Source organism: Stenella coeruleoalba (genome assembly GCF_951394435.1).
Source record: "Stenella coeruleoalba genome assembly, chromosome: 19".
NCBI classification, from domain to species: Eukaryota; Metazoa; Chordata; class Mammalia; order Artiodactyla; family Delphinidae; genus Stenella; species Stenella coeruleoalba.
Window position 1 is genome coordinate 49,304,310 of NC_137165.1, and position 22,876 is coordinate 49,327,185.

General features: G+C 52.7%; 3 protein-coding genes across 3 annotated transcripts; 2 read left to right on the forward strand and 1 right to left on the reverse strand.

Annotated features, from left to right (window-relative positions):
• Positions 1–26: 26 nt before the first annotated feature.
• Positions 27–3,395, forward strand: ARL16 (ARF like GTPase 16). Its single transcript, XM_079905202.1, is given in 5 exon segments — positions 27–205; positions 207–417; positions 1,051–1,164; positions 1,776–1,891; positions 2,030–3,395. Coding segments are annotated over 5 exon segments (708 nt in total). The 5' UTR covers positions 27–110; the 3' UTR covers positions 2,202–3,395.
• An 11,842-nt stretch (positions 3,396–15,237) lies between these two features.
• On the reverse strand, positions 15,238–21,180 carry CCDC137 (coiled-coil domain containing 137). The gene is made up of 6 exons (XM_079905201.1): positions 21,038–21,180; positions 20,482–20,615; positions 18,816–19,038; positions 17,253–17,335; positions 17,023–17,102; positions 15,238–16,847 (listed from the first exon to the last, which is right to left on the reverse strand). Exons 1-6 carry the CDS (start codon positions 21,175–21,177, stop codon positions 16,626–16,628), a joined length of 882 nt encoding a protein of 293 aa, XP_079761327.1. The 5' UTR covers positions 21,178–21,180; the 3' UTR covers positions 15,238–16,625.
• A 188-nt stretch (positions 21,181–21,368) lies between these two features.
• OXLD1 (oxidoreductase like domain containing 1) lies at positions 21,369–22,793 on the forward strand. The gene is made up of 2 exons (XM_079904661.1): positions 21,369–21,434; positions 22,253–22,793. The coding sequence occupies exons 1-2, from the start codon at positions 21,375–21,377 to the stop codon at positions 22,652–22,654; spliced, it is 462 nt and encodes a 153-aa protein (XP_079760787.1). The 5' UTR covers positions 21,369–21,374; the 3' UTR covers positions 22,655–22,793.
• The last annotated feature ends 83 nt before the right edge of the window (positions 22,794–22,876 follow it).

A 22,876-nucleotide genomic window follows, 5' to 3' on the forward strand; every position in this document is an offset into this window, starting at 1 on the left:
GACCGCGCCCACTGAGACGGTAAGCGCTGAGAACCAATGAGCAGCCCGGGGGCAAGGCCTGGCGTCGCCAGGACGCCGAGCCACGGGTGTAGAGTGGAGCGGGGAGCGGGATGTGTCTTCTGCTTGGGGCCACGGGTGTGGGGAAGACGCTGTTGGTGAAACGCTTGCAGACTATCCTTCCGCGCCGGGTCGGGGGGATGGGGCCTGGGGCGCAGGTCTGGGTCCGGGGCCTGGGGGTTCGGGGGCCGCTGGTGGCGAGCGGGGTGGGGGGCGCCCGGGCGGGGGGCGGGGCGCCCGGGGCGGGGTCCGGCCAGCGCTCCCTCCTCGGACCAGCTCGGAGACCTTGACTACCTCGCACAGCTGAGCTCCCGGGATGGGAAGGTCGACCTGGGCGATCTTCCCCCCACGCGGCCCACGGTAGGCGTCCGGCCTCTTGCAGGTTTAGGAGAAGTGGGTCCCCTTGCGGTTAGAAGAGCGCTTTGGGTTCCTTTTTTTTCTTTTTTGTAATATTTATTTATTTGGTTGTGGCAGGCGGGCTCCTTAGTTGCGGCATGCATGTGGGATCTAGTTCCCTGACCAGGGATCGAACCCAGGCCTCCTGCATTGGGAGCCCTGAGTCTTCACCACTGTGCCCCCAGGGAAGTCCCTGGGTTCCTTTAAATGGAAGCTGGGGTCTGGCGGGTCAGTGTGTTCAGTACAGACTTGAGGTGGTGTCGCCGCGGGGAGCCTGGCTCCGCCTGGACAGAGTCCCAGGGGATCCGGAGCCTCCCGCCCCTCACTACTGGTCAGACTGCATTTGCTGCTCGCCGCACAAGGCGAATCCCGCTGGTGGGCGTTGGTGCCCTGGCCACAGCCAGCCTTGAGGGTTCTGGACGCCTGGGAGCATCTTCAGGCCTCCTCCCTTACGGTTCCACCTTAGGGCCTAAACACTTGAGAAGACCTATGCTGGGGGTTAGGTTGGAGTGTAAAGGGCTGGGCACGTTGCTATCCAGGAGTTCCGTGTGGGAAAGCGCTTGTGGTGGTCTCTGTGCATCCTGTTTTTTTCCACAGGTGGGTACCAACCTAACGGACATCGTGGCTCAGAGAAGGATCACCATCCGGGAGCTGGGCGGGTGCATGGGCCCCATCTGGTCCAGTTACTATGGAAACTGTCATTCTCTCCTGGTAGGTCCTGTTGTTCTCTCCTGGTAGGTGGTAGTCTTTTGAACTTCCTTTGGGGAAGTATGTCCCTATTCTAGCGTTGTCTAGTCCCCAGTTTCACTTTGTGTGGGATAGAGTTTGGTTTCCTGGGCAACTGTGCGAGTCAGGGAAACAGGGTCCAGACTAGAGTTGCTTCCTTCTGGGACCCCAGCCTGATCCCTAGGGCTCCTGAGCCCAGGCTAACGTGAAAACTCACAGAAGGCTTGCTGAGGGCAGTGTTCCTTTTCTGCAGGTAACTGTGCCATCCACTCACTGCCTTATTGTCCTGGGTGTGTTTTTACATTTTATGTTTGAATTCTATATCCCCTGGTTCGTCCCATCCTGGCAAGGCCTGTGCCCCAAATTCTAGGACCCTTCCTTGGAAAAGTAATGGCCACACAAGTAGAGACTTCCGTGTAGGTGGAAACAAATAAATAACACCGGTCCTTCTTGCACAGCTCCCTCCCCTCTGCTTCTCCCTTTCTGGAAGCCTTTCTTGCTCTTCCTGAGCCAGGCCCGTAATGCGAGGAGAGGAGGTCTGGCAGGGATAGTGTTCCATTGCAGGGGGGTCCTAATTTCCATTTACTTCTTTCCAGTTCATGGTGGACACCTCTAACCCTACCCAGCTCTCTGCATCCTGTGTGCAGCTCCTGGCTCTCCTTTCGGCAGAACAACTTGCAGAAGCATCGGTTCTGATTCTCTTCAACAAAATGTACGTGTCTGTGAGCTGAGAGGAAATGCAGGGGTGCCCCAGGGCGGAGCTCCTGTGGAGTGTAGCCAGGAGGGTGGCTCGTTAGGGAGGGGGTGCAGCGATGGCAGCCCAGTCTGACAGGTATTGCTTTCACTCCAGTGACCTGCCGTGTTACATGACCATAGAAGAGATAAAGTCGTTAATCAGGCTCCCGGACCTCATTGCTTGTGCCAAGCAGAACATCACCACGGTAGAAATCAGTGCCCGGAAAGGCACTGGCTTGTCAGAAGTGCTGCGCTGGCTCGAGGACACCCACAGAACGAATGGTTGACTGCAGGGCCGAGAAGCATGGCTGGCCTGCTCTGTGGCAAGAAGGCAGAAGCAAGCATTACTTGGCCTCTGGCCATCTGCTGCTTTTATAAGGGCAGGATAAATCCTAGAAGATGGGGTTCTGTGCTGAGTTGCAGTGATGGGTAAACTGAGGCACCCAGGTTATAGAATTCCTGACATCTGCCCTCTGGCTCCAGAGCTGGGAGAGGAGGACAGGCCTTCCAGGTGGCTTGTGTCCTACACCATCCTGGGATGGTTCCAGGGGATTTGTTCCCCTGCCCACCAGGAGAGCTGCTCTCTCAACTCTGATACAAGCTCCAACCTGTTGAGTTTCTGATACCTTGACAGTACAAGGAAGCTTGTGGGAAAACACCTATTGCTTGGTGCATTTGTGTCCTAGGGCCTCTGTAACAAATCGCCACAAATGGTGGCTTGCAGCAGCATAAACTTACATTCACGGTGCTGGAAGCCAGAAGTGTGGAGGCTCTGAGGGAGAATCCATTCCCTGCTTCTAGTGGCTGCTCGTGCCGCTTGGTGTCGTTGGCTTGTGGCTCGCAGGACTTGAATCTCTGCCTCTGTCTTCACGTGGTCTTCTCTCCTCTTTTTATAAGGAGGATGTAGGGCCCACCCTAAATCCAAGGTGATTTCATCTCAAGATCCACAGTTACATGTGCAAAGATCCTTCTTCCAAAGGTCACCTTTGCATGTTCCGGGGGTTACAACTTGGACGTATCTTTTGGGGCCACTATTAAACCTACTGCAGTCTAGTAAGAAATCCTCTGCTTCTGCGTGTTGTTGTGAGTTTCCTACAACAGCTTCCTCTGTCTCAGCTGGTGGTCTAGCTCATTGGGCCATCGGCCCAGGCCCTCAGCCTCCTCACGGTTTCCAGTTGGTCACTCTGCGGGGGTGAGGGGAGCTCTGTTCTACAGAGGTTTTAAATGGTGCTCCGAGAAAGCTCTGTATGTCCTGCAGGGCAGTGCGGTCTCAAGTCTTCCTTTCCCTGTTGAAGCGATAGGCCTCCCAGTTCAGTGCTGCTGCTCCCTGGGAAGGTTCTCAATTGGCTCTTGGATGTGCAGGGCCGGTGCCACCTTCTCAGGCAGACCACGTAGTTGCCAGTGGCCCCCCTCCGTGGTGGGTCTGTGGAGATTTCACAGGACCCACAGTGACTGGCTGGCAGATGTCCCCCAATCTCAGGGCACTGAGGAGAGCGTGGCCAGACCTTGAAGTGTCAACCATTCATGGGTCACATGCCTAGTTCATCTTTTGGCTTGATGCAGGTGTGTTTTAACAAAGCATTTTAGCATTTTCCAAATGAGGCTGGTACAGGTGGCACTGTTGAGGCCCTCCGAGGGCTTTTGGAAGGCCGGCATGGCCCCCATTGGTCTCATGGGGACCCAGGGCCCCAGCACCCCTGGGTCTCTCTAGGGCGGGAACAGTTCACACCAGCCTGCCTCGGCCACCCCTGCGGTTGTGTCTTTGCCCCAGCCACTCTGACCCCAGGGCCAGACATCCAGGCCCAGAGGGGACAGGCAGGGCTACATCCGTACTCCAGGAGATTGGCCTGAGGGGTCTGGGCTCCCGTTGCCCTGTGTCCTCGACCCGCTCCTGTTTCCCTAGGTGCTCTGAGAAGTGGCTCTCGGTTGAGTAAATGTCCTCTGTGAAGAGATCCTGGAGCTGGGCAGGTGATCCTGAAGAGCCCTGAAAACAGTTTTCCCAAGACCTGCAGGACAGAGCAGCCAGTTTTGGGAGGTGGTGACTGGCTGGACGGCTCAGTCTGAGGCCATGGAACGGTGCTCTGCGGTGCCCATAACACCTGAACACGGGTGCAGCGGTGGTTTGGAGCCCTAGTGGGGACCGCTCTGTGACTGTGACCCTGGAGTGGGTGCTGGCCACCTGGAACCTGTCTTTTCCCTTCTGGGATGAAGCGAGGTTCTGAGCAGAGGCTGTCTGGGACCTGAGAATCTGGTGAGGGGCTAGGCACTCTCCCTGGAGAACATGCCACCTGCACATACTCCCCGTTCGCCCACGTTACAGGGTGAGCTTCTGAACACTGGGGTCCTGCTAGGCCCCCTAACACCACCCCGCAAGGTTGGCTATCAGAGGGGCCCATCCATCCTCAGTGTCCCCATTCTCAGAATTGCCTACAGAGCTTGGCAACATGGTGGCTGGACGGCCCCAGAGCTGCTGACGTGGCCTGGGTGCTGCTGGGGCCTCGCCACCTGCCTTGGTGGCTCCTGGACTTGGCCATGCTCTGGCTAGCCCCAGCCCTCCTTTCCTTCTGCCAAGCCTCCCACAGGGCCTCCTCTCCTCCCCTTCTGTGCCTTCCAATCCCCACAAGCCCCTGCTCAGTGTTTCCATCAGGTTGTCCCCCACCCCCACTCTGGTCAGCTGCGGGTAGAGAGCTCCAGGTCAGCCAGGGCTTCAGTTTCCACCAGGCCTTGCTTCAAACTGCTAATGTGCCAGAAATGGCACATAAATTCCACCTTCCATGTCCTCCACTGAGGGTGCTGGGGATTGTGCCAGAGAGCAGGAAAAAAACAAAACGGCTCAGGAAGAGACACAGGTCGGGGGAGAGACGGACCTGGGATTTCCAGGTCCCTGCTACGAGCAAAGGCCACAAATTTCAGGAGAGACAGTTCTGAACGGCCCCATCCAGTGATGGAAATGCCCACCGGCGCTTGGAAAAGCCATTGAGCCTGCATCTCCGAGTTTCCAAGTATGGACTCCAACCATGGAGTGAATGACACCTGGGAATAATGTGCTGCTCAGATCTGCTGGGTTTTATTACCAAGAAAAAAGCGTGTTTCAACTAGGGGAGGAGACTGCCTTCCTCTGTGGCTCCTAAGCTGACATGTAGAACAGGCCACCCTGAATGACAGCCTGATGTGCAAACCAGCAGGCCACCTGTTAGTGCACCTTATAAACTGGTGTGTCTGGTGGAGCGGACACACCTGCCCCTGCTGTTGGGTTCCTCTGCTGTTCTTGGTCTGGACCTAGTGAGTGCCGGGATCTAAAAGAAGGAGCAGCAGAGCTAAGTGGCCCTAAGAGGGAGGAGCTCTGTTCCCACACACACACAGCCCGAAGCTGGGGCAAGTACTCCATCCAGCGGGAGGGAAAGCAGCAGCCGTGATACTTGCCTGCACAGCCCACTATGGACCCTCAAATTCCATGTGGATGCCACAGGGCCCTCTGAACTCAGTACTGACGTCTCAAAAGTGCTGATGAAAAAAAAAAAAAGGGCTTCCCTGGTGGCGCAGTGGTTGAGAGTCCGCCTGCTGATGCAGGGGACGCAGGTTCGTGTCCCGGTCCGGGAAGATCCCACATGCCGCGGAGCGGCTGGGCCCGTGAGCCATGGCTGCTGAGCCTGCACCTCCGGAGCCTGTGCTCTGCAACGGGAGAGGCCACAGTAGTGAGAGGCCCGCGTACCGCAAAGAAAAAAAAAAAAAAAGTGCTGATACTGCCACCTGGTGTCTGTGTTCCCAGACTAGCTTCGGGGGTGCAAGAGTCCCCCAGGTATCAGGCAGGAGCAAAGCAAAGACCGCCTCCTGCTGGCCCCAGGCCCACAGCAGGCCTGGAGCACCAGTGCCATCACGTGCAAGTTTTGTATTTTGTATAAAGTATAAAACAATATGTTTAAGATAATTCACTTGCTCACCTGTTAAAAATGAGTAAAAGAAAATAGTTTTAAAATATCAGTAAAATTAGGGGAATTTCCTGGCGGTCCAGCGGTTAGGACTCTGTGCTTTCACTGCAGAGGGCCCAGGTTCAATCTCTGGTCCGGGAAACTTAAGATCCTACAAGACACGTGGCATGGCCAAAAAAAATACATCAGTAAAATTAGATAATTTAATGAATTGTGAATTTCATTCACAAAGTGATAGCTTTTTAATATTTAGGAGTAAACTGTCAAGAAATGTAAAGGACACATACGAAGGAAACCACAAACTAGCAGCAAGGAACAGAAAAGATTTATATACACAGTGGTTCTTAACTGGGGCAGTTTGGCCAGTCTGTAAGTATTTTGGATGGTACAGCTGCAGGGTAGGGACTGTGCTACAGCATCTATATGTATCTATAAATATAGAGAGAGGGAGAAAGAGAGAATGAAATTTATTTTAAGGAACTACCTCGGGACTTCCCTGGTGGTGCAGTGGTTGGGAATCCGCCTGCCAATGCAGGGGACACAGGTTCGAGCCCTGGTCCAGGAAGATCCCGCATTCCGCAGAGCAACTAAGCCCATGTGCCACAATTACTGAGTCTGTGCTCTAGAGCCTGTGAGCCACAACTACTGAAGCCCACACGCTCTAGAGCCTGTGCTCTGCAACAAGAGAAGCCACCACAATGAGAAGCCCGTGCACTGCAACGAAGAGTAGCCCCTGCTTGAAGCAACTAGAGAAGGGCCGCGCACAGCAATGAAGACCCAATGTCACCATAAATAAATAAATAAATAATAAGTTGAAAAAAATTTTAAAAATAAGAAAACATTTTAAAAAAGGAACTAGCTCATGTGATTTTGGAACCTGGCAAGTCCAAAATCTGCAGGATGAGCAGCAGGCTGGTGACCTGGGTTGGTGGTATATTTCCAGTCTGAAGGCCATCTAGGGCAGATTCCTTCTTGCTTTGAGGGGGAGGTCAGTCTTTTCTGTTAAGCTCTTCAACTGATTGGATGAAGCCCACCCACCTGTATTATGGAGGGTAATCTGCCCTACTCATAAGGTCTACTGATGTAAATGTTAATCTCATCTAAAAAACACCTTCACAGAAACATCTAGAATAATGTCTGTCCCATGGTGGACATGAAAGTGAGTTCCTTGGTCTGAAGAAGTGATGGTCTGCTGTCCAAACTGGTGCAATATCTTCTGTTGTGATTCTTTCATAGTATTCTGAGCATTTGCATCTACCACCAGGGCAGCAAAGCACAGTCCAGGGTTGGCGCCTCTTCATGTCAGGACCCCCTGTAGCCCCAGGCTCCTGGCATCAGTCTGACTTGCCCCCTATGCTCAGGGCCTGCCCACCAGGGCACCTGCTGTGCAGCCATCTGTGGTCTTGGTGTCTCACATTGGCAGATGGGACCGTTGTTACTGACATTTTGGGCCTCAGAGGGCGCAAGAGGACTACAGGCACCTCAGAGATACTGTGGGTTCCTGTCCAGACCACCGCAATAAAGCGAATATTGTAATAAAGTGAGCCACACAAACAGTTTGGTTCCCCAGTGCATACGTTTGAAATATTGTGAAAATTACCAAAATTTGACACAGAGACATGGAAGTGAGCAAGTGCTGTTGGAAAAATGGCAACCATAAACTTGCTTGACACAGGGTTATCACAAACCTTCAATTTGTAAAAAACACATTATCTATGAAGCGTAATAAAACGAGGTCTGCCTGTATGTCTAGATTCAGCCCATCTCTGCGTTGCTGCAGTGCCCCATGTCCACAGATTTCATGGACCCAGGTGGCTATCTCACGGGAGCATGTGGGGATAGTTTGTCAGTTCCAGTCACCTTCCAAACCCGGAAAGGGGTTCTTCTGATGGACACTAATATGTCCTACTCTAATGTGCCCCTCAAATTCCCACAGTGATTTCCACAGGGCTGTGCCCCGAATGGGCATCCTTTAATAAGCCAGGTTTCCACTGCCCTCCTGCCTGACCATATAGCCAGGCCACTGGCCACTACCCATGAGTAATAACTCAAACATATGGGCTTTTACCACTGCTCAGTTCTTCCATCATTGTTAGAAAAACTGCATGTAATTCAGCCCAAACGAGCTGGTCCATTTTTACCTTTTTCAGTTAGTCTCCATTCTCTGGTCTTTATGTAGCAGCTTTCCAAACGAGATGTTGTCCATTCACTTTGGAACTGCCGTCCACAAACCAAACAGCTCTTTGTTGGTCAGTCGAGAGCTGGTGATAGGGCACTGTCCAAGTGAAGGCAGAATCCAGCACTTCCTCATGCAGTTCCAGAGTCAGTGCTGGGGGCAAAAGAGGCTTCCTGCCTCCTACACCTCCTTGCTTTCCCCAGGCACCTTGGTCTGGTATAAACCATTTCCACTTTCATATTTATATGGAACCCTTCTGAGGACTGCCATCCCCATTAAAGTGCTTCTCTGACATCGTCCTAGACATCATAGCTTTGTAGGAGCTTTAAGATCATCTTATGTCCTTCAGTCATTGGGGTAGCTTCAGTTAATGTCAGATGGCAAGGTGGTAAACCTTGAGAGTGGTAAACCCCCCTCAAGTGGAAGTTCTCCTGTCCAAAGTCCCAGCAGCCGTCGCTGGGGGGTGCTCACAGGCTCTCACCCTCCACACAGGGCCACCGCACAGAGAATCTGTCCCTGACTAGCACCCCAGCTTCTACCCCCACACTGTGTGGGCTCAGCCAACCTTACCGGTTCCCATTTAGCATGTCCTGAAAGGCAGTTACATGCCTTCTGTTTTATAAGACTAGGTGGGGGGAATGTCCCCCAGGCAGGTACAATGTCCGTCCCCATAATACAATCAGGTAAAACAGATGCAACCACTTCACACAACGCCTGTTCAAACATGCCAATTCTACACACCCTTCCCTTACTTCCGTCAACTTTTACATTCCTAACTGTGGCCTCCGGTGTTTCAGTTTTACAACACTGGGTAGGGGAAGTGTCCCCAGCCATCCCTGTAAAATCCCTGTAAATTCAGGTTGGGAGAGACAACTTCTGTACATAATACTTGCCTAAACATTCCAACTCTCATAACCCCACCAACCGTGACACTGTCACATCCTCTCAGTCTGACTGCATCCAAGTCAGGGCTTCACCAGGCTTTTGGTACCAGTCTTTGGGCTCCTGGGTCAAGGAGTCCTGGAAACTTCTCTTCTCCACCCCCTATTTTACCCACTCTTGTGCAGAAGTCCCCAGCGAGGGGTTGAGCCAAGAGACCCAGGCCTTCAATCTTTATCTTGGTTAACTGACCTAACTGTTGACCCAAGTGATTGCTGGTTGGGATTCTCAGTGTAATCTCTGCCTTCCGGCTGTTAAATGTCTCCAAACTGGGGTAAACAGAGCAGACGTGTTTGGGGCCCTTTAATGTTGGGGCTCAACATAGGGTCCCTTTGGTCTGCCCAACCTAGGTATTAAAACCTTTGTTTTAACCCCATCAGTGTCTGTTTTATTCAACCCATTTCTTTTTTTTTTTGGCCACACCACAAGGCTTCCAAGATCTTAGTTCCCTGACCAGGGATCAAACCCGTGCCCTCTGCAGTGGCAGCTCAGAGTCCTAACCACTGGACCACCACGGAATTCCCCATCCCATTTCTTTTCTTTTCTTTTTTTTTTTTGCGGTACGCGGGCCTCTCACTATTGCGGCCTCTCCCGTTGCGGAGCACAGGCTCCAAACGCGCAGGCTCAGCGGCCACGGCTCATGGGTCCAGCTGCTCCGCTGCATATGGGATCTTCCCGGACCGGGGCACGAACCCGTGTCCCCTGCATCTGCAGGCGGACTCTCAACCACTGCGCCACCAGGGAAGCCCCCCATCCCATTTCTTAATAACCATCTAAAGGGGGGTGGGGGAAGGGTGAGGTTTGGGGTTAGCAGATGCAAACTATTATATATAGGATGGATAAACAAGATTTTACTGTATAAGCACAGGGAACTATATTCAATATCCTGTGATAAACCATAATGGAAAAGAATATGAAAAAAAAGTGTGTGTATATAACAATCACTGTGCTATACAGCAGAAATTAACACAACATTGTAAATCAACTATACTTCAATAAAAATAAATAACCATCTAATGACTGCTATCCTGCTCATCCCTTCCTGATTCCTTTTTTCTGTCTCTTTCAATATTTGCTCTATTCATCTTCTCATAACCCTTTAAAAATTTCCACCTTGTTGGGAAGAGCCCCTTCACTCTGCCCTGGGCCTCTCTCCATTCTCTTGTTAGCTAACATACTGTTCTCTGCAATACCCTTCAGTGCAAGCTGAGATAGCAAATTCCCTAAGGCTTCCCAAATTGTTTTTCGATTTTGCAGTAAGAGGGTGCCCAAGTGAAAGGGGCCCCCTTAATCACAGCATTTACCGTGACCTGGGTAACAGGCATATTCAGCAGCTGAATATCCCAGTCATCATAAAGCCAGTCCCACTGGCTTGCATACAAAGGATACCAGTGGCCTCATCTGGGGTGTTCCACGTGGCATTTACAGGGGGAGTAATATGTTTAGATAAGAGATATACCCATATATTCATATTTCATTTCTACTTACTGAAAATTCTTCTGCGGCCATTCTTCCTCCATTAAAATCAGTCTTCCTGGGCCAAATTTCACAGGCTTAAAAAACTTTAAGAACATCTTATTTCTTCTTTGAGTCTTCATTTTTTAAAGTCAGGAATGAATTTTACTGTTCTGACTGTAATAGGGAAGAACCTTGTATTCTATGACAAGTTTATCACTAAAGGGATGTTGCCTATTAGCTTAAATTACACATAATGGCCCATCTCTGGGAACCCTGCCTCCCAGGTAATGAGCATGAAGCTAAAATTCTTTTTTTTTTTTTTTTTTTTTTTTTTTTTGCGGTACGTGGGCCTCTCACTGTTGTGGCCTCTCCCGTTGCAGAGCACAGGCTCCAGACGTGCAGGCTCAGCGGCCATGGCTCACGGGCCCACCCACTCCGCGGCATGTGGGATCTTCCCGGACCAAGGCACGAACCCGTGTCCCCTGCATCGGCAGGCGGACTCTCAACCACTGCGCCACCAGGGAAGCCCGAAGCTAAAATTCTTTTAGCTCACAGGAAACATCCTGACCAGGTGCACCTGTGAAAGGGTGCAGGAGGAAAGCAACACTCCTGTCCAGAGTCTGGCTGGAACCAGGACTTTTACCCCCTTTCCTTTCAGTATAAAAGAAGCCTGAATTCTAACTTGGGAAGATGGTTCTTTGGGATGCTAGTCCACCACCTTCTCAGTCTGCTGGCTTTCTGAAAAAAGTTGCTATTCCTTGTCCCAACACCTCGTCTCTCAATTGGCCTGTCATGTGGCGAGCAGTATGAGCTAGAACTTGGTAGCATGACCAGTTTTTCTGTTGATTAGTTTTACCAATCCCATTTTTCTCAGGCAAGTTTTTGCACTTTCAGGACTCCCACAGGACACGATTCTCCTGGTGGTCTGGGGTCCTCTTCCCATTGTGCGGTTGGCTGTGTTGTCCGTGGCAGCACCACGCCTCCCTCTACTGGGTAAATGCTGACAGCGTGTAATGATGTCAAACACGTGAGAAGTTGCGGACAGTTTTCCCCACTAGGGAGACTTGTTTAGCCGAGTGCCCGATGGGGTCGCAACCCTGCAGGACGGTCCTTCTGGAGCCTCAACTCAATTCTGACACAACCCACCCCGAGATACAGATTCCACAGGTTAAGAGCTCAGTCTTACAAAACTGTAAAACTGCCCCCCACCTCCTTCAAAGGCCAATCACAAGCTTGAGTTGTTACCTCTGTTTTTGACCGACCAGCTATAAATCAGAGGTTCCCAGGACCTCTCCTCAGGTTCAATTAATTTGCTAGAGCGACTCACAGACTCAGAGACACAGTTCACTTACTAGATCACCAGTTTGTTATAAAAGAAAATGACTCAGCCAGATGGAAGATGCATAGCGCAAGGTATGGGGAAAGGGCAGAGCTCTCATGCCCTTTCCAGTGCACCACTCTCCCCATATCTCCATATGTTCACCAACCTGGAAGCTCTCTAAACCCTGTCCTTTGGGTTTTATAATTGATTGAATCATTAATTCAACTTCTAGGCCCTCTCCCCTCCCCCGAGGTTGGGTAGTAGGGGGTAATTGGAACTGAAAGGTTCTAACCCTCTAATCACAAGGTTGCTTCTCCTGGCAGCCAGCCCCCATCATTTGGTGAGCTCCAAAAGCCAATTCATTCACCTCACAAGAGACACCTTTGTTGCTCTAGTAAGAAAATTCCAAGGGTTTTAAGAGCTCTGTGCCAGAAATGGAGATGAAGACCACATCTACATTATACATAAAGCACACTATCACACATCGATTCCAAATTATTTTTCAGTATTCTCCCTATGGATGTCGAATCCACTGGGGTAGCCTTCAACTCTGTGTTCATTAATGGGCTAAACCAGGACTTTCTTGGTTAAGAGAATTACAATAGAATGGGAAACTATGTCCTCTCCAGACTTAATTTGGCAAACCTGCACCCTAGATGATTCTACTAAGAAAAAAACCATTAAAATCCTTAATATCCAACTTCAGCAGATGGAGTTCCCTAAGCAAAGTCCTCTCAGCCTCCGTCATTACTGTAAGAAGCCAGGATATTGGAAGAAAGACTTCTAGAAACCAAAACGCTCCAGGCATCTTCAGTCAACTCATCTTTCCAATGTCCTCCCACTTCCCAGTGATGGGACTCCAAGGAATCTGGAGCTTTTCCAAGCCTCCCTCTTACTCAGCTCAGAGAAACAACTCTCCAGACTGGGAATGAATTTCTATACTGGAGCTACACTCTCAGTGCTCAAGCCCATTACTACTGAACAGCCCGTGCCTCGGAGCACAATTCCAATAGTGGAGTTTCCAATAAACCTTAGCAAGTCATGAAAAAAGACAGGAATCCACAGGACTTAGTGCTCTTCCAACAGGAGTGAACACATCATGCCCTTACACCAGACTGGTGGTAATAAAGTGAGGGGGCTGGTTGATATTGCTGTTTAAAGTGTTGCACATTGTGAATTTTAATACCAGTGTGCAGGCTTCAATGTTGCTTTTCCAAGTAATGAATTCTCAGCTGACGATATCAAACTTTTAAAAAAATTTTTTAATGTTTTATTTTTGGCTGCATTTGGTCTTCATTGCTGCACGCGGGCTTTCTCTGGTTGCGGCGAGCAGGGGCTACTCTTCGTTGTGGTGCAAGGGCTTCTCACTGCAGTGGCTTCTCTTGTTGCGGAGCACAGGCTCTATCTAGGCTTGCGGGCTTCAGTAGTTGCAGCACGCAGGTTCAGTAGTTGTGGCTCATAGGCTCTAGAGTGCAGGCTCAGTAGTAATGGTGCACGGGCTTAGTTGCTCCGCGGCATGTGGGATCTTCCCAGACCAGGGCTCAAACCCGTGTCCCCTGCATTGGCAGGCGGATTCTTAACCACTGCGCCACCAGGGAAGCCCGATGATATCAAATATCATGCAGCATTTTGTGGGAAGCTGTTGGATCCAGGGTTGGTGTCACATTCCCAAAATAAAATCCAGAAAAACTGTCCACAATGCTCCCTCCCAGGAGCTCCAAATTGCCTGATGGACCATTCGACGTTTGCCAAGTGGGTTTCACAGAGCTGCCCACTATCTCATGGGTATAAATAATTCCTGGTAATGATGTGCATGTTTCCTCAGTGGACCGAAGCTTTTCCACGTAGACAAGCCACTGCTGCTCTGTGGCTAAGATCCCATGGGAGAGGAACGCTTCTTGAACTTCATAGTGATTGGGGATCCCACGTTATTTGGTCAAGTGCTACGAGTCTGTGCCATTTGGCCAGTTCTCATCAAAACCCCCTTGGGTCGGAGTAAGCGCCAATGAGAACGTGATCGGAAATCTCCCCCTAATATCAGGAGAGCTGGCTGATTCTGCAGCCCAACAATTATCACTTGACTCACTGGCTAAAATACTTTTAGACAACCACATAGCCTTCGATTTCCTACTTGCTGAACAAGGAGGCATTTGTACGATTGCAAATACTACATGGATAAACACTTTTGGAGAAGTAGAAACTCAATTACACAAAATGAGGACACAAGCCCAAATTTCACCTGACTCTCTCTGGTCCTTTGATTTGTTCAGCTGGCTACCTTCAGGTCTAGGGTCATGGTTTAGAACCGTCATACAAACTAAATGTCATATTATTTTTCATTCTGCTTTGCATATTTTTTATGGTTTTGTTTTGTTTTGGCCACACCTCGTGGCTTGTGGGGTCTTAGTTCCCCAACCAGGGATTGAACCTGGGCCTTTGGCAGTGAAAGCACAGAGCCCTAACCACTGGACAGCCAGGGAATTCCCCATTTTTAAACTTTGTACATGTTGCCTGTCAACCCCCTGTAGAAATGACACAATGAATAGTATGATGTTGGCTCAATGCCTTGAGATGACTGCCCATGCCTGTACCTTCATAAGACAAGATTTTAAGAGGGAAAATGGCTGAGAGTTCCTCCTTCTTTGTTACTCAAATGTGGGCTCACTTGGTTTCAATCACTATGCCCTTTTCCTCTGATGTGAGACATGACGTCCAGGAAAGGTCCTGGTGCTGAGGGACAAAACACAATTCCACTAAAACTGATCAGTGATGCTCTCAAGGAAAGATCTTCATCTAAAGGGGGGAATGTGGAAATGAGCAAAGGAAAGCTCAATCAGAATGGGGTAGGGAAGCTATGATGGGAGGGCTCTCAAGCATGCATCTCTCACCACAGCTCACAGACCCAGCAGGAAGGAAGGTCTCCATCTGGCCCAGCGACAAGCTACCCACTGATTGCAGCCAATGGAAAACCACCAGGGCCCTCCTAATTTCCTCCTAAAACCTAATAAAAGCTGACCTTCCGTTTGTCTCCTCCAACTTGCCAGTTTGCTTGTCCTAAACTGAAATTCTTCTGATTCCAAATAAACTCATTTTGGCTAAAGACCTTATGCCGTTCTTAAGGTCAACACCTTTAACCCGGGCCGAGTGTCTTGATGGCTGATCCTACCTGGGTTCTGTCTCTAGGGATGACCCGAGTGTGGGCTCCATTTCTGAGGGGTGATACCCAGCTTGTGGGTCCATCTCTGAGGGGTGACCCCTGGCCTAGTCACCATCTCTGATGGTAAAGCCAGCCTGAGCTAAGTTGATCCGTTTTAGGGGCACTCTGACAAGGGCCTGAGGGAATGTAATTTTCACATTTCATGTGACCAAAGGCAAACGTCCCTCACCACGACCTGTTTCCTCATTGCCACATTCATAACTGTACTTGCACTGTATCCAAGAAACACTGGTGTTTCTCAGCGACCCCACCTCACCCCTTGCTCTTGCTGCCCTGCCTGTGTCGGGACCCTATTGTGAGAAGGATGCCAACATTGAACCAGAGATGTGCTGCCTGCCCAACTGCCATGTGATGGGGGCAAATCCTGGCTACTGCAGAGCAACCAGCGCCTGGGCATCCCACGCGGGGGCCGGGGCCACCCGCCATGCAGAAACACACCCCGAAAGAGTGACAGCCCTGATTCCAGGTAGAGCTTCCACAACTTAAATTTTTTAATTCAAAAATAAACTTTGCAATGGGAGAGGCCACAACAGTGAGAGGCCCGCGTACCGCAAAAAACACAAAACAAAAAAATAAACTTCATTACATAAAATGCAAACTTGGGGAAGAGCAAAACAGATTCCACAGAACTCCACGCTCATTCTCTAGGATTGTCAGTACTGAGGCCTGGCGCTGACTGAGCTGTCCAGGCCATCTTTGCTGGCTAGAGAAGCCCAAGCCGGAGAGAGTGAGGGAGCCCGGCAGCTGTCCTTCTCCAACGGGGCTATGAGTGGCCTGCCCCTGTCCTTCCATGTTCAATTGCTAACAGTCTGTAAGCCCCATCCCCATTCTCTCATTTGTATCCCACATCTGAGCAGGATGATAAACCCAGGTGCTCCCTCCTTTGGCACCTGTGGGAGATTCAAACCTCGCCGGGCCCTGCCCTTGGCAGGAACTCACACGGCCCCTCTGACCACAAGAAAGTCCTGGGCTGGGCTCCTGTCCTTGCTGTCAAGCCACTCTAGACCTGCTGGAGAGCCCTGCCCTGTCCTCCCCAGAGACCTCGATGACATAAGGACCCAGCCTCCCCAAACCTCGATGTGGGTGGCTCAGTCTCCACACCCAAACATGAGCTGGGGTGGCTCCACCTGCCCTGCGAGGACTGTGACAGCAGTGCCGTGAGCTGGTCTAGGTGGCCTAGATGCTGACCCCCGCCCTTTCCCCACACCAACCTGCTGCCTGGCTCTCGCTCTAGCTGTACTGCTCTGTCGAATCCAGCAGAGCCTCGCTTATGGATTTAGTTAACCGAAACCGGCAGTGTCTACAACTAACTGGTATCTAGGGACAGGATTATGGGATTGGCCCTCTGTAAAGTGGCCCTAGGTTGTGTCTCAGCCTGGACCTCTGTTTCAGAACAAAGCTATATGTGACGCTAGGCTCAAGGGAATGATGCTGGCTGCATCTCACCCAGGCACTGGCCCCATCTCCGGGGGCTCAGGAGACAGACGACGCCCTGTGTGAGACATGGGGCCGGCGGGTGGTCACTCACGAAACAGCAGTCTTTAGGGAGAAAAAACAGGAGCCCTCTCCCCCACTTGAGTCCCAGGATGTGTGCCAGGGAGAGGACTGTTGACTGCAGGCCATCTGCCCATCTACCCCCAACCCAGGTGCAGCGTCTCTGGTCCCTCACCATCACAGCTGCGTCTTTGGTTTCTTCCCAGAACGGAGGTGGGGTGGCCGTGGTGACTGAGCCCCCTGCCGCTGCTGCTGCAGTTTCTTTAGCGCCCTGTAGGCGTTCACAGCCCGCTCTCTCTCCTCCGCCACGATCCGCTGTCTGGCCAGAGAGGGGGTCAGAGGCTGGGACACACCGCCAGGGCTTAAAAGCATCTTCAGCATCAGCGATTTCTTGCCAGGCTGAGGAAGAGAGAGAGGGAGGTTGAGGCACAGATTCAGGAAGGAGGGGAGGTAACAAAGAGCCTAGGCCAGCCCAATAGCTTAAGCCCAGTGAGAACATGGTGCTCTCCACCTGTGTGCCCTGAACCAGGCAGCACCGAGGGGCAAAAAGGGCAACTCCCCCACCCCTGCTTACCTGGCCCCTACTTGTGCTCATCCTGGGCTTGGCAGTCAGCTCTGGGGGCTGCAGGGCAACCTCACCAAACTTCACCGTGTCTGGAGGGGCAGAGAAGAACAACTGAGGCCTGCTGCCCACACAACCACTGCAGCCCTGGAACCCGGAGCCACTGTCCACCCACCCACCGACCCTGGGGAGACAAGGCTGCCCCGAACCAGGGCTGACACAATTGCTTTGTGAAGAGCTACCTCGGAGTAGCTCCTGCTCCAGCCTTTCTGCTGCCTTTTCCTCCCTCCTCTGCTGGACCTTAACCAGCCGTCGCTTCTGGAACCTGGGAAGAGAGCACAGTGCTGTTCACTTTCCTAAACTCTCAATTCACTGGACTCAGGAAGAGGCAGAGGTCACCCCTGCCCACGAGGGATGCATCAGGAAAGACCCCAGGTGGCTGCCTCTGAACCCCAGGACCCACAGAGAGCGCTCCGAACCTAGGAGGCCCCGCCAAAGTTCCAAGTCAGGGGTCCTCAGCGGCTGCGGCTGTACCTCTACAGCCCATCGGACAATGTCTGGAGATGTTCTGTGTTGTCACAACGTCGGGGGGAGAGGGGTGCTCCTGGCACCTCATGGGTGGAGGTCAGGAATGCTGCTCAATGCCCTACAGTGCACGGAATGGCCCCCACCCCAGAGAATCAGCTGTCCCAAGTGTCAACTGTGCTGCTGTGTGTAAACGGCCCCGCACAGCAACATGTGTGACATGGTCCCTTATTGTTACTAGAATCAACGTTCAATGAGTTTTAGAGATCACTGTGGCTTTAGGTGGTACCTGGGATATGTTTTGTGTGATGTAATTTTCACTGGCTAACGTAAGTACATGTATGGTAAGAATCTGGACGTAAGGAAACTCTACAAAGCTGAAAATGATCTAACTTTCACAGCTTTTAAAAGAATTTCTTCCTCTTTTTTTTTTTTAATTTAGGCCACACCGCATGGCATGCAGGATCTTAGTTCCCCAACCAGGGATCGAATCCACGCCCCCTGAAGCGGAAACTTGGAGTCTTAGCCCCTGGACCACCAAGGAAGTGCCCAGTTTTAGAGAAATTTCTGATGAAAGCCTGGCTTGATTCAAGACAAAAGTTGCAGTAAAGGCAGAAACACATCTCAAAAAGCATTTGTTTGCTGAAACTACTGCCCCAGCTCCCACCCACAGGCTCAGGGAGGTGGCACACAGCTTGCATCCCAGACTTCTCCAGGGCTGAGGGTAGGGATGGGCAGGGGAGCTGCAGCTGGCGGTGGGCTTCCTCCTGGTGCCAATTTCACCACTTTACCCACCAGGAAGCTGAGTCTGAGAGGTCACAGAACTTGTACAAATGACATAGCTACAGACTCTCAAATCTCTTCTGGGCTGGAAAGGTGAACCCTGGAAACCAGTTTCCGTGGGGTAGGCACAGTCCCCTGACGGCCTGCGGGCCCTCCTGGGAGGACACTGAGCCTCACTGTTTTTCTACTTCCCTGAAACAACTGGCCTGGGGTAGACAGCTGGCCCTCAACCTCCCTTGGCTCTTGGACACCTTGATGCTTTCCAGAGAGAGGCACAGACAGAGATAGGCCTTCGGAGCTCTGTGGGTTCAGAGCCTCCCAGAAACGCTGAGGTTAAGTGGCTGCAGTACAGAGAAAAACACCCACTGACTCCAGGTCCTGCTCGGCCTGAATCATGGGGTAGGTGGGGTGCCCCCTGGCAACAAGATGCTGTCAGTACAGAAGAAATCGGTGGCACCCCACAGCCCTGCCTCCCAGCCCCTGCAGCCCCCACTCACGCTTTCTTCCTCTCCGACTTCCCCTTCTTGGGAGCCGCCTGCACCTCAGGCTGCCGGCTGGCCTGGTTCTTGCTGAGGAACAGCACATGCTGCGCCTCCTGCGCCATGCGCTGCACATAGGCCCTGTCGGACTCCCACTTCTTCTGCTCGAACTTGGGTACAGCGATGTCCGGCTCCACTCCCTTTGCTTCCTTCTCCAATGTCTTACTGAAGGCCACCTGGGCTGAGGACAAAGGGAGACCTCAGAGGGGAAAGTCGTGAAGCGAAGGCAGGAGGGAGCAGGTGGCGCTGGGCTGGCCGCCCATGTTTATCTCCCCTCCCCAGGCCACGGGACGGGAAGACCACGTTCACGTGGGAGCTAAAAAGGATCTAAGATGCCAGCTGGGGGGAACCTGGGGTGGGACCCCTACAGCCCACTGGTACATGTCAAAGATGTCCTCTGCAGCTCGGTTGAAAAAGGAAACAGGAAACAACCTAAGTACCCGTCACTAGCTGACTGGCTGAGCGAATCCCCCTACGTTCATCCAGAGACGTCACTGCACAGCTGCTAGGAGCTCGGTAGAGCTACGATAAGGACGTGGAAAGACCTACAAAATCCACTGGTAGCGAAAACCCAGGACACCAAACAATATAGAGAATGAAGGTATAGCTTTTACCTCATAAATATGTGAAAATATGCATATTTCCCCTGGGAGGGTAAACAAGACAGACAGCAGTTTCTTTTAGGGGGAGGGAGCAGGATTGAAAGACAGGGAAGGAGGCCACGCCTCACCTCATATCTTTCAGTACTGTTTAATTTCACCACGTGTGTAACTTTATGTCTTTTAAATAACTTAAACCCCAAAAAGAGCTGATTCAATAGAGCATGGTTCAGAATGTGCCATCTTCCATCTGGGCCAGCGCCCTCCTCTACCCCTCCCCCTCCTCAACTCTTTATTTCACTATCGCTTTGGTAGCCATCTAGCCCCCAATGAAAAGCCTAAGGTTGACAAAGAAATTACAAAACAGCATTGCTGAAAAATCAGTCCCATGTTTGGGAAAACAAATAACTGTACGTGTACACAAAACACAAACACGCTGGACCCCATTCCCCAACATCTGGAGTGTTATCTCTGGCAGAGGCTGACAGCTGGGCACCCTACCTGGCCTTGGGGGAAGGGTGGGAGGGATGAGTTTCTCAGGGGGTCTGATCAACTCCCTCCATAACCTCTAGAAACCATACACTTCTCTCCACCATGATTTCTGCACTCAGGTCCAAGGAACCATCATCACTTCTTACTTGCAAGAGCCTTGCTGGCCTGCAGTGTCCTCTCGCCCCCTCGACTGTTACACAGTGACCTTTCCTTCAAGTAAATCTGAACTGACTGTCCCCTCTGATGGATCTCCACTACTCCTGGGAGGGGAAAATCAACGCTTCCACCTTGGCCCAGGAGGCCCCAGGGGCTCCTTTTGGAGCCTCACCTGAAACCACACCGCCACCTGCTGCCAGCCACCACTCTGGCCCTGGTGACACCAGCCTTTGGTCAGTCCTCCACATGCTCCTGCACCGCCTGACTGCTGGGGTGTGGCAGATTTCTTCTGCCTGAAACGCCACTGAATACTTGTGCAATTAAGTAGATTCAAACACGCAAGGCTTTATGGCCACCCAGCAAGGGCCTGCAGTTACCCTCTTTCTTCCTCTTCTTGTTACTGATGGGGTTTTTCATCTCCTGGCGGCTCCTCATGATCTCTCGGAGCCGGAAAGGGATTTCCTGTTCATCTTGGTTCTTAGGCTGGCAATTCACTTTCTTCTTTTCTTTGCTGGGAAGGAGAACACGGGGGTGAGACACGTCTCCAATCGAGCATAAGCAGAATCAGAGAAACCGAAGCTGAGCCTGGAGAAAGAAACTTCGCAGGCCATCCTGGCCGCTGTAGTGCGTGCCGGTCAAGGGAACACGGCCTCATCCTCGCCCGCCCGGAGGCTGTCCCTGGACCGGTTTCTCACAGGACGCTGGGTGGGGGGCGCTCCGAGAGCCCCAGGGAGGCCCGTCACTCCCTGACCTCGTCCAGGATAGCAAAGACGGCGCCCCGGAAGGTGACAAGTGCCACACCGGAGACTCCCTCACGCCTCCGCCCACCCGGCTGACCCTCCGGGCCGTCCACCGCACGGACCACACAGCGCGCTGGGCCCGGTGCGGGGAGGGGTGCCGGGGAGTCTTCAGGACGATGAGACCGGCACCCACCTGCGCGGCCCCGGCCGTGGCGCCGAGCGCTGCTTCCCCGGCTCCTGCTGCCTCCGGCCCTGCGGTCGCCCTGGGCTCCCTAGCCCAGCCGTCCCCGCCGTCCTCGCCGGCGCCGCAGCTCGGCGCCGGGTTCCCGCCATCTACACGCCCTGCGCTCAAAAGAGAAACCACTTCCGCACTCCCGCACGGTCCGGCCCCATGCCCACCATTTCCGCTTCCTGCGCTCACTGGGGCTGTGCAGCTCGCTGACGGGCCGGGATTGGCCAGAGCGGCCGCCATTCACAGCTCGGGCGGGGCCGACTGGGGGGCGCCTGCGCCGTGGGCCAGGCAGTGGGCGATGCTGCTGTGGAGTGTGGCTCGGGGAGGCTTGGCCGTGTCAGTCGCTGCCCGCGGCCTGGCAAGTACCGGCGAGGAGGGGGACGGGGTGCATTCGGGAGGCCGGGCGCCGCCGGGGCCGAGAAGCCCCGCTCTCCCGGCAGCCGGGCAGAGCCCAGGGTAGCGCCGGCGGGTTCTGAGCTCGTTCCCTCGTCCAGTACCTGTTGAACACCTGCTTTGTGCGAAGCCTTTGGGGAAACCTCAGTGTACAAGGAGTTGGCGCCCCTCGCAAGAGGAGTTAGAGAAATAAGTAAAGTTTGCGCCTGTGTTCAGTGCCCTGGAGACAGAGCAGGGAAGGGGACCCGGGGGCCGGGGTGGGGGCTGGAGGTGGGGAGAGGGCTGCCCACTGGCCTTTGGGAATGACTTGGGCTTCTCATGTGACAGAGAGAAACAGGAATGAAGGGGTGATGCGATTAGTCAGAATGCTCACGGGGGAGGGACGTGGCAGTACTGGTTGGAGAGGGAGAGGTGGCTGTGTGGGCTGGAGCTCACAGCCTTCTGCCCTCGCCATACTCCTGTCCACCGGGCAGAGGCATCTTAGCTGGAGGTGCAGTCTCAACCCCCACCATCTGCTGGAGGGCACGCATAGTGCGAGGCCTTGAACCCAGCATTTCTCATGAACCTGTGGCTCATCCTCGTACCAAGCGTTACATCCATTTTACAAATGGGAAACTGAGTCTATAGGTGAAGTAACTTGTCTAAGGTTACGCAGGAAGTGAGGAAACTGAGAAAGACGTGGAGCCCCCTGCCAGTGACAGGAGTCCGAAATTTCCCCAGAGCTGGAGGCAGGCAGAGCCTTACCAGCTTTCTGGAGACTCATGTGCTTATCTGAATCCTTAGGGGCCACTATCCAGCTGGGACTGGGGCCAAAGGCTTCCTGGAGGTGGCAGCATTCTTCACAGGATCCGAGTCCGTGAAGGCCACAGAGAGTTCAGGAAGGACCATGTGGAGGGGGGCTCCCAAGCAGGTGCAGCGGGCACTGGGCAGCCCGAGTCCTCCCTGCCTGGTGGGGGCCCCTCAGAACCCCTGTACCCGCCACCCCCTGAGCTCCAGCCCCCCACCAACTGCTGCATGAGCGGCTGCCCCAACTGCGTGTGGGTGGAATATGCAGACGCACTGCTGCAGCACTACCAGGACGGCGGGGAGCGGGCCCTGGCCGCCCTGGAGGAGCACGTGGCTGATGAGAACCTCAAGGCCTTCCTCCGGATGGAGATCCAGCTCCGTATGAGGAGTGGAAGCTGAGCCGCCTGGCCAGACAGCCTCACCCCGACAGACTCCTCCTCAGGATGCAGCACAGCCTCCTTTATCCACGGCCCCTTTGTGCAGCTGGTGTCGACGGGATTGTTTATTGACTTTGCCTGAGAATAAATAAGCTCTGTGTGGTGGTTAGACAGGAGGCTTTTGTGTTGTCATCCATAGGCGTGTATTACCTCAAGGAAAGCACGTGCAGATGTCATTGTATGT

Excerpts from the sequence above, each read along its gene's own strand:
- CCDC137 (XM_079905201.1), bottom strand. The coding sequence starts at position 21,177 with ATGGCGGGAACCCGGCGCCGAGCTGCGGCGCCGGCGAGGACGGCGGGG. Across the intron at positions 20,616-21,037 it reads CCACGGCCGGGGCCGCGCAG|CAAAGAAAAGAAGAAAGTGA; the intron begins GTGGGTGCCGGT and ends TCTCCTTCCCAG. Across the intron at positions 19,039-20,481 it reads CAAGAAGAGGAAGAAAGAGG|CCCAGGTGGCCTTCAGTAAG; the intron begins GTAACTGCAGGC and ends CTTTGTCCTCAG.
- OXLD1 (XM_079904661.1), top strand. The coding sequence starts at position 21,375 with ATGCTGCTGTGGAGTGTGGCTCGGGGAGGCTTGGCCGTGTCAGTCGCT. Across the intron at positions 21,435-22,252 it reads CAGTCGCTGCCCGCGGCCTG|GGGCCACTATCCAGCTGGGA; the intron begins GCAAGTACCGGC and ends CTGAATCCTTAG.